General features: G+C 43.5%; 1 protein-coding gene across 8 annotated transcripts in view; it reads right to left on the reverse strand.

Moving 5' to 3' along the window:
* The window catches only part of tnrc18 (trinucleotide repeat containing 18), a 186,757-nt gene that overhangs the window by 58,910 nt on the left and 109,919 nt on the right, over positions 1-17,928 (reverse strand). For 7 of the 8 annotated variants that reach the window (XM_060840845.1, XM_060840849.1, XM_060840850.1 and 4 more), the window contains 8 exons: positions 16,421-16,835; positions 14,690-15,592; positions 10,419-10,615; positions 9,072-9,208; positions 8,500-8,628; positions 7,824-7,995; positions 4,277-4,652; positions 1,703-2,002 (listed from right to left, as the gene is read on the reverse strand). In XM_060840845.1, coding sequence (XP_060696828.1) covers positions 1,703-2,002; positions 4,277-4,652; positions 7,824-7,995; positions 8,500-8,628; positions 9,072-9,208; positions 10,419-10,615; positions 14,690-15,592; positions 16,421-16,835 — 2,629 coding nt within the window. The remainder of the gene's footprint in view (positions 1-1,702; positions 2,003-4,276; positions 4,653-7,823; positions 7,996-8,499; positions 8,629-9,071; positions 9,209-10,418; positions 10,616-14,689; positions 15,593-16,420; positions 16,836-17,928) is intronic. The other variant, XM_060840848.1, reaches the window with a different exon arrangement.

A 17,928-nucleotide genomic window follows, 5' to 3' on the forward strand; every position in this document is an offset into this window, starting at 1 on the left:
TACAAAAAGTGTATCTTGTTGAATATCCCATTGTTCACAGTAAATTGGATTTGCCCTGTGACATATGAGGGACTTGTCTTTGAAAAGAAAAGAAAATGTTTCAACAATCTCCTTCCTGCATCAAACAGTTGGAATGTCTGTGTTCTGAAACAGACTCGTGATGGGAGGCACAATATGTTGGTACAAAGTGGGCAATAATTATTTTACACCTACCATTTGAGTTTAATTAAAAACAAGAGGAATTCCACCCCAAGTTTTTATAGCACAACATTATTAAAAAAAAACATAACAGAACTTTACGGTATTCATACAGTTTATAGAAGTTCATTAAATTGTTTTGTACAAATTTTTTTTGTTGAAAAAAAACAGTACATATAAACTTTCACCCTGTCCAGATGGGGATAAGGCAGTCATCAAGCTTTCAAACAATTACATAGTTTTACAACTGGTGAGACAGTTGCACTAAATTATACCAACACCCCAAGAATAAATCTGAACCATTAAATTATGAACAACATTTGGAAATTCCAATTTGCTTTTGAATGTTAGTAACAGGCTTGCATTTAAATAGGATTGAACATGCTTAAGGAAGCAGTATTAAGCAGCACATTTTTTTGTATTCAGACACCAGTCTGCTATGTCAGTCGTTTGAAAGTATCTGGGAAACCAACGTTTGAAAACGTTGGTGTCTCCAGAGGTTGAAGCAGAATGGACGGTGACAATTTGCAACAGGATTTTATTTCAACAATTGGAAAAATTGTACTACACTCACTCCCACATATTCTTAACACATGACCAATATTAAAAAGCTCTTTATGCTTCGGCTCTATAAACCTCGATGCCAATTACATTTTGATACTAATTAGACCCTTCACTGGATTTCAACCATTGCCAAAACTCCTGCATATGATTCCCTTCCCACTGTCACATATTATTCTGCGTCTCATTTTAAGTTTGCTGAGTGTTTCAGTAAATGAAGTAGAAAATGCCAATCAACTCCTGAGGACAATATTCAAGCTGTGATGTTTCCACACATTTCTTTTGTGGGTTTGGAAACAGTTTGAACTAGAAAACAGAAAATTAGAAACGAACACAAAAAAAAGGGTGGTGAAATTATTGGACATTCAAGGACATATTAGAGACTAGAGGAGGCAATACCAGCAAGCTTCTAAGAAATAAAGACAGATAACCAACATCACTGCACTTCCTATAAACATGAAAGGGATATCTGAATAATAGAGAGTTCTATTGCAAGTGGGGATGAAGTGAAATGCCCTTTCATCTATTAGAAGAAGACTACATATTTTAAAAAAAATTAAAAGCAAATGCAAAGCAAGAGAGACAAAGCACGCTCATTTAGTTAAAAAAGAAATGAACATGTTTAATTAAGCTTCGGCAGCACATTGCAATACAAACATTGGGAAAACACACACACACACACAAAGTATTCAATTTACAATTCCAGTGGTTCATTGAAGCCTCTCAAGAGGCCAATCCCAAGGGGTGGGGGGATGGGTTGGGGGGAACGGGTGGGGGGGCTAGGAAGAAAGGATTTAGGAATTAGCCAATTAGACACAGGCTCCAAAAGAGCCAATATTTAATACAACAGTTAGAAAAGGGCAGCCTACACCTGCCAAATTCCAGATGGTCACTACTTTGCACCATCATTTGCTCTCAACACCTGAGGTTTACTTCTATTAACCTTGATTGAATGAGTCCTCCGAACTGTCACTGAAGGAAGATCCACCCTCGGCTTCCTCCAATAGCAAGGCAAAGTGCTTCAGATTTTTCTTGTCGGTCGCTCGTTGTGATCTGATAGTCCCAGTGGCAGACGCTAGTCTTTTAGCCTGCTTTGTGCCCAGTGAAGCCTTGCTTTTCTTTGATATTATGCCATAGAGAGCAGGTGCCTTCAGCTTGGAGCCTGGTCGCTCGGACATACTTGAGGTGGACTGCAACGGCCATTCATCCTTTACCAGTTCCTCCTCATCCTCTGTGTCAGTATCTGCAGTGGTAAAAGGTAGCACTCAGTGTCACTCCTCAAAGTGTCTGCACACCACAGTACCGTGTAAAGAAACATAAAAATCAAGCAACCAGGCTTCCACAATTTGCCAAATACTCAAAAAAGGAATTGCAGATAGTCAGGTGACTGATGCTCTCCAAGTGACAATACATTATTGTCTACAATCTCTATTTGAAAATTCTCATTCATTTTCAAATCACCCCAATGTCTTACTCACCCCCCATGTCTGTGATCTCCTCGAGAACCTCAGAGATGCTTACACTCCTCTCAGTCTGGTCTTTCATGCATCACCAATTTTCAATAAGCACTTCTTAACAACTGTGCCTTCTCAGCTCAGTGTTTTAGAGCTCCCTCAGAAAGGCTATTTGTTTCTTGAACTCTCTGTGCCCCCAGCAAGCTCTCCTCTGAAACTCACCCGACTGACCAAGCTTTTGACCACTTCTCTTGATATTTCCTTATGCAGGTGAGGGTCAAATTCCATTTGATAGTGCTTCCATGAGGCATCTTGGGAAGTTTCACTACATTCAAGATACTACCTAAATGTAAGTTGTTGTAGTGTGATGGGCACAAGCTGACCGAGTCAGTAAATCTAATGTTATCATCATTTTTTAAAACGTGAAATCTACACCTTTTCGTCTGCTAACCTGTCGTGTAAAAACTAGGAATTGCAAATAACAATTGTATGTCCAAAACTAAAGGTAAAGTTGCCAATCTCAGGCAAGGGGAGAAGTTGAGAAGGAGAGCCCTTCATGTTAACCTCAGTCGGAGTGGGAATTGAACCCTTGCTGCTGGCTTCACTTGCATTGCAAACCAGCTGTCAGTCAAATAAGCAAAACCGATTCCCAAACTGCTTACTACAGGCTAAACTTACCAGCTCAGCAAAGGCAACTCGCTTCTTTTGTCTCACTCTGTGTTCTCTCCTTCCCCAGTGCGGGCAGGGTCATGTTTCGATAATATCTGACACCCCTCCACCTCACCTCTCCAAACTTTTCAACAAACTCGGAACACACAACTATTCCACTGTGAGGTGCATGTCACCTGTGACCTGTCCGCTCTGCACGTCTACATGTGCACTACCCCTAGGTGGGCCTCACCAGGGAACCATTGGGCCCTGAGTTCAGTTAACCTGCCCTCCACTCCAAAACTGGGAAGCTGAAGCCAAATGTTAAGCCACTTTCCCGTGACCCCACTGAGATCAACATAAGCCAAACAGGAGTGATCACAGCAACCAGCCTGTCTGGTCCACATCCACATTGAACAACGCATTCACTCACTAAAGACAATCAAACTTTCCTAACCTGGACAACAACGCACTATATCGCGAGAATTTACTTTAACCAAGCTAAAATCCCACACTGAGTCCTTCTCAAGCAATACAGACGAGGCAATAAGAGATGGTTCAAAACTCATGACATATTAGACTGCAACAGATTTACCTTTCGGATAATGTCCGCGGGATTTACGCAAGTTACTTTTACCGATTTAAATTTAAACTTCGGATCATTCGATTGTAATGTTCAAAAGAAAAGCTCCAGCAAATGTTCCAAAAGAGCGAAGCAGGAAATGGGCTCCCATCTTGTCAGTAATAAGACAAAGGAGTAATGTAATGGGCTGTTGAGATGCCCTGGGAGTGTTGGATGGATTTTTAACCTGTTCTTCAGCAATAATGGAAAGCACCCAGTATTCCCAACCTGATGTTCGAGACAATGGAAGTGAGGCAGTGCCCTTAACAGATGGTTGATCTGCAACAATAGCTTCACTGCCAGAGTGAGTTGCTTCAGACTGGCCCCACTGCTGTGCCAAGGTTGGATGAGGGGAAATCTTTATCTGTATCTGGACCCACAGTCAGATGGAACCTTGAGATGCCAGCATTGGGTGCCAGAAGTGGACAGCATTTCATCTTCCAGCATCAACATTTATCAGCTTGAAAAATCATGCACAAGATGAGTCCCGAAACCATTAATCAACTAAATAAACTGCTTCAAGTATTGACTAAAGGCAGTGGCCATTCCAGCCTATCGCAGGTTATATTTTAACCAAACGTTCTCACCATCTCACTTCACCTGAGACCCAGCAAGCACGGTCTGGTGGGAAACATGATTGCGGACTTCAGCTGAACACACAGGCTACCTTCCTCACAATTAGTGAGACTTTGAATGTTCCGACTGGGTGTAATCTAATCCATCCCAGATAATAACAGACTTCATTTTGACTCGTTTTTACTTGCTTCGCTGAAGTTGAAAAAGTGCAACTTACTGTAGGAGTAACTGCTGACCTCTGATCTTGCCGGAGAATGGGACGTCTTCAGCCTACCCTTCAACTTTGAACTTGACTCCAACTTCCTGCCCTTGGCTGCCATTTTGCTTTTGCTTTCTTTAGAAGGGAGCATGCTCGGTGTACTGCCGATGGCTTTATGCAGCACCTTCCTTCCGTCTTTCCCCAGAAAGTCCTTATGGGAGCCCAGGTGCCTGCAGTTGTCCATGACGCCACATTTCCGCTTCCCTGTTGAACCATCTGCAAACTTAAAGGGTGACTTTAGTTTAGTTAGCGAGAGGGTTTGGTGCAGCTTGGTCGCCAGCTGGTCCTGTTCACTGACCTTCCTCTTCTTCTTGAACTTAATCTGGCCGTGGCTCTGTTGGGTTCAAAGTAACAGGAGATCTGAAGTTAGTGTCACTTCAACACAAAATGGCATCCTCAGCATCACTGGGAGAGGAGATGTACTTGCAAAAGAAGCAGAGCTTCAGTGAATCGATCCCTTAGTCATTGAGGAACTTGGAACAGCAACGAGTGGCTTTCTAGAGGGGTGGGCTTGGAGTTTTGTGCTCATAGAGCTGGGTTTTCAGTACTAAGCAGCGTAGCTTAAATCAACAAATTTCCCAAATTGGCATGTCCCACCTTCATCAGGTGAGGAGGTAGGGATTGGGATAGAGTCATGCTCATCAAACAGAAAGGAAGTGATCATGGGAACAGTAATTGCCAAGGTGGACTATTTAAAAGGGGACTTGCATATAGTTTGGGCCTCCTAGCCCTGAACTCTTATATTCCTCCATCCAGCCCCCATGCCAACTCATCCTCCAAGATCCCAGCAACTCTTCATCCCTTTTATACCAATGCATTGCAGTCATGCCTGTACATCCAGTGCAGAACCAACAAATACAACTATAAAAACAGCATATGTAGAATTGCTTAAAAGAAAATGCATTTTTTTTAATTGACTGCATCAGAAGCAAAGGTTGTAGCGACATTCCTTTGGAAAGCTGAATATATTACATCTACTGCTCTATCTGCAATACAAGTTACAATCTCAAAAAATCCTCATAAATTAATTAGATAGGTTTTCCGTTTAGGTTCTGAGATTCGTTTGTTTGCTTTTAGTCCCCGGAGTTCCTCTGTTACATTTTCTCTGTTAATGTAAATTACCTTAATTTAATCCATTTTAGTAGCCCCTCGATTTCTGGTGCCTATCTTTCGTGTGTAGGGTCTGTGTATTTATATTTTTATGTTTTTAAAAGTTGTGGACTGAAGTGAATTGGGACTGCTTTAAAACAAGTATGTTTAATGGGTGGGTGCATGTTTTCAAAGGAAAGTAACCGAAGCATCTTGCACAAGCAGTAACTCAGTTAGCTTCAGATGAACTAGTGTACTAATATACCTGGATGGTGAAAAGAATTGATTGGTCTATGCACTGGTGATTAGTTGAAAAGGGCTTTTTGCCAACCAGCAGGTGTGATTGGCTGTCAGGAAACTGGGAACAAGATACAGAGAAGGGTTTGAATCTGCATCAGATAGTCAGAAGTGAGTCAAACTCACTTTAAACCTGAAGCAAACCAATTAATCTTTCCTTCAGCAGTTATTGTGAACTATGACATTTAATCAATTAATCAGAGACATTTTCCAAGGGAACCAGTCACCCTATGCCTTTTGCAAACCAGTGGAAATATTTGGGAAAGGGAAGCCAGAAAGGAACTTACAGATTAGTAAGAACCAACTCAACATAATCCATGGGCAAATACAACTGAACAGTCTGTCCAGATTATTTACCTCTGTCCTTGTACATTTTCTGTGTGTGCGCGTGTGTGTGTGTGTGTGAGAGAGAGAGAGCATGGTGTGTGTGTGTGAGAGAGAGAGAAAGAGGTCTGTGTGTGTGTATGTGTGGGTGAGAGAGAGAGTGGTGTGTGTGTGTGTGTGTGTGTGTGTGTGTGAGAAAAAGAGGTCTGTGTGTGTGTGTGTGTGTGTGTGTGTGTGTGGGTGAGAGAGAGTGGTCTGTGTGTGTGTGGTGTATGTGTATGAGGTTGGTGCATGTGAGAGAAAGTGAGTGGTGCTCGTGTGCAAAGAGGAGTTTGTAAGGAGACTAAAGTTTTAATTTGTGGTGTGATATGCTGACAGTTTTAACTGTTTACCTGTAGCTAAAGTCTATTAATTTTAATAAATAGTCACTTTAATTAATTATAGAAACCTGGTCTGCAGTTTCCATCTGCAAATCGGGTAAACCAAGGAATTTTGTGTACTTATATAAAAACATTACCTTTTGTGGTGAATCGAGATGTAGCAGGGCTTGATTTCTAGTGCATTAACCCACTGGAGTGTGACATTTGTCATTTTGAATTGTCTGATTTGAAAATGTCCACTTTGTCTTATAAATGGATCCAATCAGAATAATGGCAAGTATTCTGTACCTTTTTTTTTCTGCACCAGCCCACTGACCACTTATAATTGCATATTCTGAAAGACAACCACTACTCTTAAACCCTTTTCACCTAGAAGGAGCTGTGGTTATGAATTTTTAATTTAGTAAATGGAAGAACTGACTAAAACAAGGCAAGACCATTACTTTGCTCCTGTGAACCAAAGCATAAATGTACTCTTTTTACTAGCACTCACCATTTTACAAACAGTAATCATTGGAAATGCGTTAAAGAGTATTTTCAGATTGGAGGAGCTCTCGTGTTGCAGTGGTAATGTCCCTACCTCTGACACAGGAGGCCTGGACTCAACTCCAAGCTGCTTCAGAGGTGTGTGATAACATCTCTGAACAGGTTGATTACAAAAACATCTATTTGCATACATGGAAGTCACTTGATTTCAAATGGCATGGCAAATCCCAAATGAAGATGGGAACATTCAAGCAATATTCAAACAGTCCCACTAACATGGCCTCCCTCACGTGGCCCTCCAATTTTAGGAAGTCATATAGGCGAGAGGATGCACAAAGCACCGATAATCCTAAATGTGATTACATAAATTGTCTGATCAATTATTTAGCTCTTGGTTTTATTTGGGGGAACTGCTGGCTCGGGACAATCTGAGGGCAGACATTTTGAGGGCTTTTTTACTGCTGAGTAATGGCAAAAGATGGCTGTTATCGAATTAGCTGCTCATTAGGACAGTTGCCCGGTGAATGGCTACTTTGACGGTGTCTATTCTTTCTGTCACCACATGTTATGCTGACCCCCACCCTACTTTGAGGGGAAACGTATCTTTTGAGTTGAAGGAGTTCAGGTCACTGAATACACTTGATGAATAATGGTGGGGTTGGTAATGTAGGTGGGGGACAGCTTCAGACAACATGGTCAGTTTGAGTCCAATGTTATGTTTTGGGTGGATTCTTGGTTTGATGTCCTTAAAAATATTTATTTCTGAAAATAAATGATTGATTAGATTTCTTGTCTGGGTGCCAATTCCATTGCATGCTCCCACCTAGTTCCTACGAGCGTTGTACAGATAATTTAGTCATTTTAATATCCTAATAATGAAGGTCACGTGGAAGAGCCCTTCTGAAGGAGCTTTGTTGCAACTGGCTCACCTCGTGTGAAAAGCTCGAAGACGCATCTTGCTCCCACATGCGACTCCGCCCTTTTGCTTTCAAGCTCACGCTTTCCGCCTCATCGTCATCATCCTGGGCTGCCGACCTCACCTTCTTCCTGGCGCCGTCGGCCGTCTCCATCTCGTCGGAGAGCGAGAAGCCTTTCCCGTGCCTGGTGATTGAAACGCAGGGGTCAAAGCCGAGCCCAACGCACGCCACAAGGGTGCGGGAGCGAGAGAGAGAGAGAAAGAGAGAGAGAGAGAGAGAGAAAGAGAGAGAGAGAGAGACAGCCCTCTTGCAGCTGGCACGCTAGTCCATTGAAATGAAACAAACCTGTGCGGAGAGGCGGGACCCTTTCACAGACTGCTCCTGAAGTCCCTAAGACTCAATCATTTGAGTGTCTGGCCTCCAACCTGCTTCCCTACCTTGTGTGGCCTCTCCCCCTACACCAGGCTGATCATTCCTTTCATTTTTACAGCCATAGCTAGGAGTGACCGGCTGCCAGGAAACGGAAGTTAGGTGCTCATGTATATCTGGGCCGGGGTTGGGGGGGGATAATGGAAATACTGAACCCCACCCCCCAGCCTGTAGAGGTTGCCTGGCGCTCGTTCAGATTAACACTGGCCAAGTCACAGCTAACCAACGATGAACCATGTCTCTCCACGCATTAACTTACTTCCCACTCTTGCTGTCACTTCGCCCTCTATCAACATGCGGTGACGGAGCACTTGAGCCATGCTTTCTCTTTCGCGGCCTTCCAGGTCCTCTCCGCGACAAACTCCTACTTTTCTCATCCCGTTTTTCTCTACGGAGATACAATACGGATTATTTTAAATGTGATTTAGCAACTAAACTTGTTAGTAGTAGAGAACGTTTGAGCAGCCTGGCCTTGATTAAGTGAGTCAATGTGAATCCCTATCCCCATCTATGGAACGTAAAGAAACTTGCCTAATGATGTCCCTGTTGGGATGTTTGCCTGGGGCAGTAGATGGGGCCAACTACTGGTGATTTTTGAGAGTGTTAAACTGCATAGCCTTTCAGAAACGATGGCTCAAGTTTGGGGTTTGGCCTGCCCTGCTAGACTTTTGCCAATATGCAGCTGTTTTTGTTATGACTGAAGTGTAGTAGCTAACGTCCAGAATTATCTAATAGCTGTGAAGATTTGAGTCACTGAGCAGTATGGCTGCACCAGCTTGCCTTTGATTTGCAGACCATTCAACGGGCTGCCTTTGAAGCTAAATCACTTACTCCGAGTCTCTCCTCTTCTGGAGCTTGGCCAGTTCCCTTTGTTTCTCCTTGTATCTCCTCTGTAGTTCTGCCAGCTTCATCCTGTAATCCAACTCCATGGCGTCCATCCCCTCAATGGCAGATTTAATGGAGAACATCTAAGTTTGAAAGCACAGTGCTTCAGAGAAAGTCTTGAAAGCAGCCAGCAGGGTACAACTGTTTGATGTGGAATTCATTTTCATTGCCTCCATTGATTTAAAATGACACAGTCCTGAAGGACACTTTTAAACTTCTCTCTCCATTCAATAACTTTATGGTGTAATTAGGTCAGTGATTCACATCCACGTTTGCAATGCATACATTGCAATATAAAAATACTTAGTTGCTTAAATTAAAGGTGGCCTCCTTGGTCTACTTCCTGCAATTGCTGTTAACGTCAAGTAAATGTTACAAATGCTACTAGTCTATCATTCAATCCTTTTTCCAAAATAGGGAAGTAAGGTCTGTGCTTATGCACACTTTTTGCTGTTCTATCTGATTTAACCAAATATAAACCCACTTTTGATTTACCAGTACAAACATAAATATGGAATAAATGAACTAGCCATTTTCCATTATTAAACTGGAGTATTTAAATAGAATGGGAGGCCGGTTGGCTGAGGTGGTTAGATGGTAAACATATGGCCAAGAGTATGGGTTCATTTCCTGTTCTGTCTGACAAAGACTTGGGACCTGCCTCTTTCTCCTGGCCTAGATACTGGGAAGTAACTAGCACTGACAAAAACTCTGGGATAACAGCCCAGTAAGTGCATCAGCAGACAATGAGCCAAGGACTCACTTTCAGATGGAGTGCACATGGAATGGGACATGATTTCAATCAGACATTTTAATGGTTCTAGGTTCTGTGCTCTTGTCTATAACTAGAAAAGGCAGCTGTGGCTCAGTGGCAGCATTCTCGTCTTGAAGTAAGAAGTCTGTAGGTTCAAGTCCCACTTTGGGTACTTGACCACAAAATCCAGACTGGCGCTCTCACAAGTGCCACCTTTCAGGTAACATGTAGATAATACCTACCTGCTCCAGTTGAAGAACTCACATTTCTATTTCTAAGAGGATTTGTGCTGGTAAATACCGATCGCTTGACCAATAAACAAAATGGATCATCTAATCATGATCACAATGCTGTTTATAGGAGCAAACTGGTTCCGAGTTAGAAGCCTTTACTACGATTCAAGTCTATCATTGGCTGTATTACCATAAGTGGTACATAAATGCATAAATCTTTCCATGACCTAGGTTGGGCAGTATTGATGTTTCTCTTAATGATAAGTAACCCAAGGCAACTCTTCTTTTTAATTCAAATATACTCACAGGCTCGTCCTTCTTCTGCATCCAGCTGTACCTCTTGTTGGGATTGAGCTCACGAGGAAGCCTTATCATCACCGGGCCATTCTTTGTATCTTCAAACATTTCAGTGCTCATGGAAGGCATGGAGTCCATCATGAGCGCCTGGGTGCTAGCAACAAGGAGGCTTTCCAAATCCAGGTGACTCCCTCCACCATCTAGCCCTTCAAACAAAATATAAGTTTAAAAAGTCACTTCTTCCCTGGTTTAGGGATACTGTCATCAAAAGTTGACACAGAATACATGACTCTTCCCTAGGTCTTTCCCGGTCAGTATGGTTGTGTTACAAACGTGGATGATCGATAGGCTTGGGCAGACCAAGACTGAGAGTTGAAGATCTGCCAGGGCACTTTGTGAATTTGGATCAAGGTTTAATTTTTTTTTATTCATTCACAGGATGAGGGTGTCGCTGGCTATGCTAGCATTTATTGCCTATCCCTAATTTCCCAGAGGGCAGTTTTGTATTGCTATAGATCTGGTAGTCATACATAGGCCAGACCAGGTAAAAATGGCAGGTTCCTTCTCTAAAGGACATCGGTGAACCAGATGGGTTTTCCAAACAATCGACAATAGTTTCATGGTCATCATCAGGTGATGGCCTTAAGAGTCATCAGACTCCTAATTCTATATTTTTATTGAATTCAAATTCCATCATCTGCCGTGGCGGGATTTGAACCTGGATTCCCAGAACATTACCTACGTCTCTGGATTATACAGTCCAGTGATAACACCACTAAGCCATTGCTACTTTCCCCCGCCCATTAAATTAACAGCTGATATTCAGCTGGATCACTTCATTGATGAACTTTAGGGTAGAAAATTTGCACTCCCTTCCTTGTTGGACCTCTGTGGACTCCACAGTAATGTGGTTGCCTCTTAACTCCTCCCCCCAACCGAAGTGTAATAGCAAGTTCCTAAAGTTCAGGGCAACCTCTGACTGGTAATGGTAATAAATATCAACCACACCCAGTGAAGCCTACAGGCCAAAAATAAGTTAAATAAACTTTAAGTTAACGGGAAATGGTCCCATAATGAACTTACTGTAAGGATCTAGAACAGGGCATAGTTTATACCTCAGCATGTTTTTCAGAGTAACAGTGAGTTTTTTTTTGGCTTCAATGCTCCAATCAGATCTTTCTCCATGAACTGGTCACTAAAGTGTAACTTCAGACTGTCTGAACTCCGTTAAAGCTAAATTCTGTCAACAGATGATGATACTTGAATGTTCATACCTTCATTGTCATTCAAATGTTTGGCAACATCACACACTTGAAATGCAGCCAGCTTTTCTGAACTCTCCTGTCTGTTCTAAAGAAATGTCAACTGCACACTTGACAAAAACAAACAGGCCTATGACCCACCAGGCACCATTTTACTAATGGGTCACTGTATGTCAACTGTCAAGAGATTTATGTGAAAGAGCTTCTAATTTATTCAAAGTCCGGTCTCCTGTCACCATCTGAGAAATCCAACCAGTGCAAAAGAACACTTCGAGAGATGACAAAAATGTTCACTTGGGATAAGTTTTTTTCACTCACTAATGGTCTCCTCATAAGGGGTTGGTTAGCTCCTATCAACCAACAATAGTTGACCTCAAATGGAATCCTTTGTGTTCTTATTGCAACCAGCTATATGACTGGTTGGCAATACAGACTGATGCCAACAACACAGCTTCAACTCCTGTTCTATTCCCACCATCACCATGAAGGTCCTGCTTCTCAGTCTCACCCCAGACCTTAAGTGTAGTGGCCTTCACTCTCTAATGAGAGGGCAGCCCCATGGTCCTCTGGGATTACGGTGACTACATTAGTCTCCTCGTGATGGTATTTACAAAGGGGATATGGGAGAAAAAATTACAGAAATGGGAGAGGCCAAAATAAATTATCCTTTCCTGCTCATCATGGTGTGATTTTTAAAAGCACGTCTTGACTTCTTGACAAGACCTTTGAATATCTCACAGGCATGGCTATAAGCTTCATAGAGTCATAGTCATTGTCACAGAGTCATATAGCACCGAAACAAATCCTCTGGCCCAACCAGTCCATGCCGAACATAATCCCAAACTAAACAAGTCGCACTGGCCTGCTCCTGACCCATATCCCTCCAAACCTTTCCTTTTCACGTACATACCCAAATGCCTAGTAAACACTGTAATTGTGCCTGCATCTCCCATTTCCTCTGGAATTTCATTCCACACATGAACCTCTGCTTAAAAAAATTTGCCCCTCATGTCTTTTTTACAGCTCTCTCCTCTCACCTTCAAAATGTGACCCCTAGTGTTGAAATCCACCACCCCCCCACTAGGGAAAACACAACTACCATTAACTCTATGTATAACTCCTTATTATTTTATAAACTTCGAACAGTTCCCCTCTCAACCTCCTATGCCCCAGTGAAAAAAGTCTCAGCCTGTCCAGCCTTTCTTTATAACTCAAACCTTCCATCAACAGGCTGGTACATCTCTTCTGAACCCTATTTAGCTTCATAATCCCCTTCTGAGTAGTTGTTCAGGATGGTGGGTTATTTTCCAAAATACAAGTCACACACAAGGCTAGGTTAATGCATCAATGAGCCTTAGCAAGGCAATGTGAAAAAGCTGCTGTGTACATTGGGCAATAAGAATCCATTGACAGGAAGCCACGCAGTCCTCAAATCATTTATTTCCTTTGTAAAAATGTCACAAAAAATTTCCATGAAAGAACATATGGTTTAGAAGGTTTCATTTTGAAGATCCCCAGAAGAGCCATAATTGGCTTCAAGTTTTGCAACAACAACCTGGTGGCCAAACTAGTGCGGATTTGGATGGATGCATGGAAAAGAAGAAGGTTCTATTTATATTTCTTTTGGCATATCTTCATGCTAATTAATTCTGGCTGCGGATACTTTTTCCGACTCCTGGCACTCTGTGACCGAGTCAAGGAGCCCTTGGATCAGGCAGAACGTTAGCCAGATGCAAAGCTACACTCCCTGGTTGGGAATACTGGGCTTTCATCTCCAACTCAATGGCGCCTCTCCTCAGTGTAACTGTTTTGAGTTCCCAGGTTGGCCAACCTTGTGGTTTCTCTCCCATTGCCAATCAAAGCAGGGGGACACAGCGATTGGTTTTGTTCGGGAGTTGAAGACTGACCTCTCTCATTTTCCCTCACCAGTTTCTAGTCAGCAGAAAGAGCAGAAGCCTTCCAATCTCGAATGCAATCATTCTAACTAGATTTTAATTCTCTATCATCCCGTTCCATTGAAATCTGATCAAATGTAAACATTTCTATCAGAATTAATTATGTCACATATCAGAATGGACTCTTGTGCGCAGAGAATTTTTTGATTGCAGGATCTTTTGATCCATACAATGGTTGACCTCAAATGGCATCCTTTGTGTTCTTATTGCAAGATTCTGCACTGTTTCCTTAATCTTATTTTCAGTTGGAATTCCAATGAAAAGGGATTTTTATAGCTTTTTCACAGTTTGCGACAGGTTTACAGTGTAAATCTGTACAGAAGTGATTTTTGAAAATCCTGCCGCTATGGTGACTGTAGTGAACTGCGTGGAAAGCAAGCAGTTCCCAAAGGTTGCATTATGCTGCCTATCACACTTAGAGAAAGATACAACAGGGCTGGCGTGAGGGATGAGAATGGCCATAATACTGCAGAAGTGGGGGTGGGAAAGGACGGGTATCTACTGAGTTCAGAGCTAAGACACAAATGAGGGTGTGGGGGAGGATCTCAAAGTAATCTATAAAGTTCTTACAGAACTTATAAGATAAATGCTGGAAGGCTGTTCCTGATGGAGTCTAGAACCAAGGATCAATCTAATGTTATGGGATAGACCACTCAGGAGGAGAAATGTCTTCACCAGAGAGTGGAGTGAGCCTGTTGGATGCGCTGCCACAGAAAGAGGCTGAGACAAAACACTGAATTTTTTCAAGACAGAGTTAAGATCCAGTTCTTTAGGCAAAAGGAAGCAAATTAGGGAGAAAGCGGGAACAGGGGACTGAGTTGGATTGTCAGCCATGGTCGTATTGAATGGCAGAGCATGCACGAAGGGCCAAATGGCCTACTGCTACTCCTAGTTTCTATGTTGTTGAGACAGAGTAGAGAGATACTTAAACTCTACTTAGCCGTTCTGGACCTGACCTGAGAGTTCTCACTTCATTTTCTGTTACTCAGCATTAACATTCCTAGACAAGCAGAAATTCCCTGGGGTCAGGGATGGAAGAAGTAGGAAAGGAAAGGTTACTTACGTTTATTGACGCCACTTGACCTGCGGCGTTCTAGTTCGAGTTCAGCAATCTCGCTCAGCAGCGCAATGCCAATGAGGGAGGAGCTGTCCGCTGTGCTGAAGTCCGAAGGCATGGTTGTCTCAACAGGTAAGGAGCAGGTTTGGGGAAGCTCGACAGCAGCTACCAGAGCGTTCATGCCAGCCATTGGATCGTCCAGCTTTATCTCCGGTGTGTGCTCCTCAGGAATCTGGAAATGCAGCTCAAACTGCTCCGTCGTATTCAAAGGTGCGGTGTGTAATGTCTCTTCAATGTTGCTCTCAGTGTCCGCTTGCTCAGTTTTGAAATAGTGATCAGTGTGCTCTGGCAATTCCTCTGGTTTTGAACTGTCCACCTCCGAATGTGTCATCGCAGTTTGATAGTCACCGAGAGGAGAGCTGGCCTGCACTTGTTGCAGTTCCCCTTTGGCCTCCTCCTCAGGAGTGCAAGCTACTGTCTGGTAAGGTGACTGACAGTTCTGGTGGTCCTCCTGGCTCTCTATGGTTGGTGAAGCCTTGTGTTCTGTGGTCAGGTCAGTTGGCTCGTCAGTCATTTCTCCACCAAATGGCCCGGGTTTACTCTGCCCCTCGAGGTGTCGATCGCATAGGCCCTTGCTGTCCTCCAGTTCAATCAGATCTTCGCACTGCACTTTGATCTCCATTGGCTCTGCAGCCATGTCCTCTTGCACCGCTGGGGGGTGCAAGTGTATCGGCTTGACATCGGGCGAGGATGGGGCGATAGAGCAGGGCCTGGGCTCGGAGGCCTCTGGCAGTGGTACGTCAGGTGCCAAGTCATCAGCGTCAGAAGCAGCAGTAGGCTGCAGGAGGTAGGGGTAATGGCTGCCGAAAGAAGTTGGGAGGGAGCGGTAAGAATATCTTTGAGGAATCTCTGTCAAATACGGAGAGAAACAACAGTTAGCTCACAAGTGAAACTAATTGCCAAATCAGATAAATCCTGGCTTCTCTGGTAAAAGCTATTGGACCACATCCTATGCATGAAGCACACTTTATACATGAATACCAAGATGTCAGTGGTCTTAGAAATGAAGTCATGTGCTAAAATTCTGCAAACAACACAGAGATCCCCAGTATGACCTTAAAAGCACTTTCCCCACCCCCGTTTTGTAACTTATACCATTTCTCATGTCAAACAGGACCAAACGTTAGCTGTGATCACATCTGGCTTTCATGATGACTGATCAAGAAACCTAATGTAGCAATACAAATCAAAATCCTTAACAAATAAGAAAAGGAACAACCATTTATTTAAACAAACACCCACCCGCCCCCGGCTCCTGAACTGAAGAACACAGACTGAGACACGCACTGGTCAATGCCAAGTGAACCAGAGAATTTCAGAAACAATGTTCACATTTACTTGGCTCGGGGCTGCTTCAGGTTACCCAGGTATTCCATCACCAGCTTAACCCATCAAAACATAGAGTCGAGGACCTGACACTCGAGAGAAGGAGGTAGGCTCAATGTGAGGGAGAGGAAGGCCTCAAGCAGAAACAAGACCAGGTCTCGTCCAGATCACTGGGAACCTTAGAAATTTGTAGAAAGCATGCAATACTTATTGCAGCGGGCGGCCTAACTGATATCATGTCTGCAGTGACTCGGTTCAGTCTCTCATTTCCTCACTGCCATTTTGAACTGCAGTGATTTCACTGCCATTGTCTGCAATTGTAAATCTCACTGCTGCAGTGCCACTCCTTACCCGGAAACAGGGCTTGAAAAGGAGCAGAAGCATCTTTCTCCAAGCTTTTCTTCTCAGACTCTTCGGATGCTTCCACTTTCTGGGGTAGGGCTGGAGCTGGAGGTGGGGAGCCATGTGGAGGGCTTGGCGGATGGGAGGCTGGAGATGGCGAGTGATAAGGCTGGGGGGGTAATGGATCCTCCATCTCCACTCTCACGTCAGATTTCAGTTTCAGTCTGGGCGACGAGGTATGTGCTGAGGGAGGGGGGGTGCTCGTCTTGTGGTAGGAGGTGGACGGCACAGGCGAATGCGATGAGTGCCGTTTCTGTAATATTCCTGTCGAGGAGGTGACCAGGCCGTGCTTGCCTCCCTCAGAGCTTCTCTTACACACTTTCTCTTCCATCTCGTTTCTCTGCTCGTTCGCTTTCAGTCTTTCCTGTTGGAAACATAGAAGGGCAGCACACAGTGAACACATTCCCTCCCCATTTGCATTCGGCCATTTTTACTCAGAATGAAACAGCGTTGGGGATTGTACAAGTGTTCTGGTCACCAGTGTCGGCCATTTTGGATCAGGGCTGGCAACAGGCACCGGATTATCAAACTAAGTTCCACAAAAACATCTTTTAAAAAAGTACAGCAATATATGTACTCTACATGGCAAACTCTACAGGGGAGACTTTCCTGGCTAGTAGAGCTTATAAACGTATGTGCAAATATTTCAGGTTTGTACCAGAAAAAGGTGCCCGACCATGCTATCCACCCTCTGTTTGTATAGCATTTGTCACATCCAGATAGTCTACCGTGTCCCCTTTTGAAGAGAAAAGGAGTTGGGAGGTCACATTGCAGCTGTACAGGACATTGGTTAGGCCATTATTGGCGTACTACATGCAATTCTGGTCACCTTCCTATTGGAAGGATATTGTGAAACTTGAAAGGGTTCAGAAAAGACTTATAAGGATGTTGCCAGGGTTGGAGAATTTAAGCTACAGGGAGAGGCTGAACAGGCAGGGGCTGTATTCCCTGGAGCGTCAGAGGGGTGACCTTATAGAGGTTTATAGAATCATGAGGGGCAAGGCTAGGGTAGAGAGACAAGGTCTTTTCCCTCAGGTAGGAGAGGCCAAAACTAGAGAGCTTAGGTTTAAGATTTAAAAGGGACCTAAGGAGCATCTTTTTCATGCAGAGGGTGGTGAGTGCATAGAATGAGCTGCCAGAGGAAATGTTGGAGGCTGGTACAATTACAACATTTAAAAGGCATCTGGATGGGTATATGAATAGGAAGTGTTTAGAGGGATATGGGCTAAGTGCTGGCAAATGGGGCTAGGTTTTAGAATATTTGGTCAGCATGGATGAGTTGAACCAAAGGGTCTGTTTCCGTGCTGTTTGTCTCTATGATTCTAAGTGCAGCATATCAACACCTGCAATTAGCAATACATGCCAGTTGGCAGGGCATTAGCACCAACAGTCTCAGAAAATTCCAATCAGCATTACCTTAATCCAACCGCTCAGTTGGCACAGGGAAAATGGAGCAG

This window comes from Hemiscyllium ocellatum, chromosome 20 (genome assembly GCF_020745735.1).
Source record: "Hemiscyllium ocellatum isolate sHemOce1 chromosome 20, sHemOce1.pat.X.cur, whole genome shotgun sequence".
Classification (NCBI taxonomy): domain Eukaryota; kingdom Metazoa; phylum Chordata; class Chondrichthyes; order Orectolobiformes; family Hemiscylliidae; genus Hemiscyllium; species Hemiscyllium ocellatum.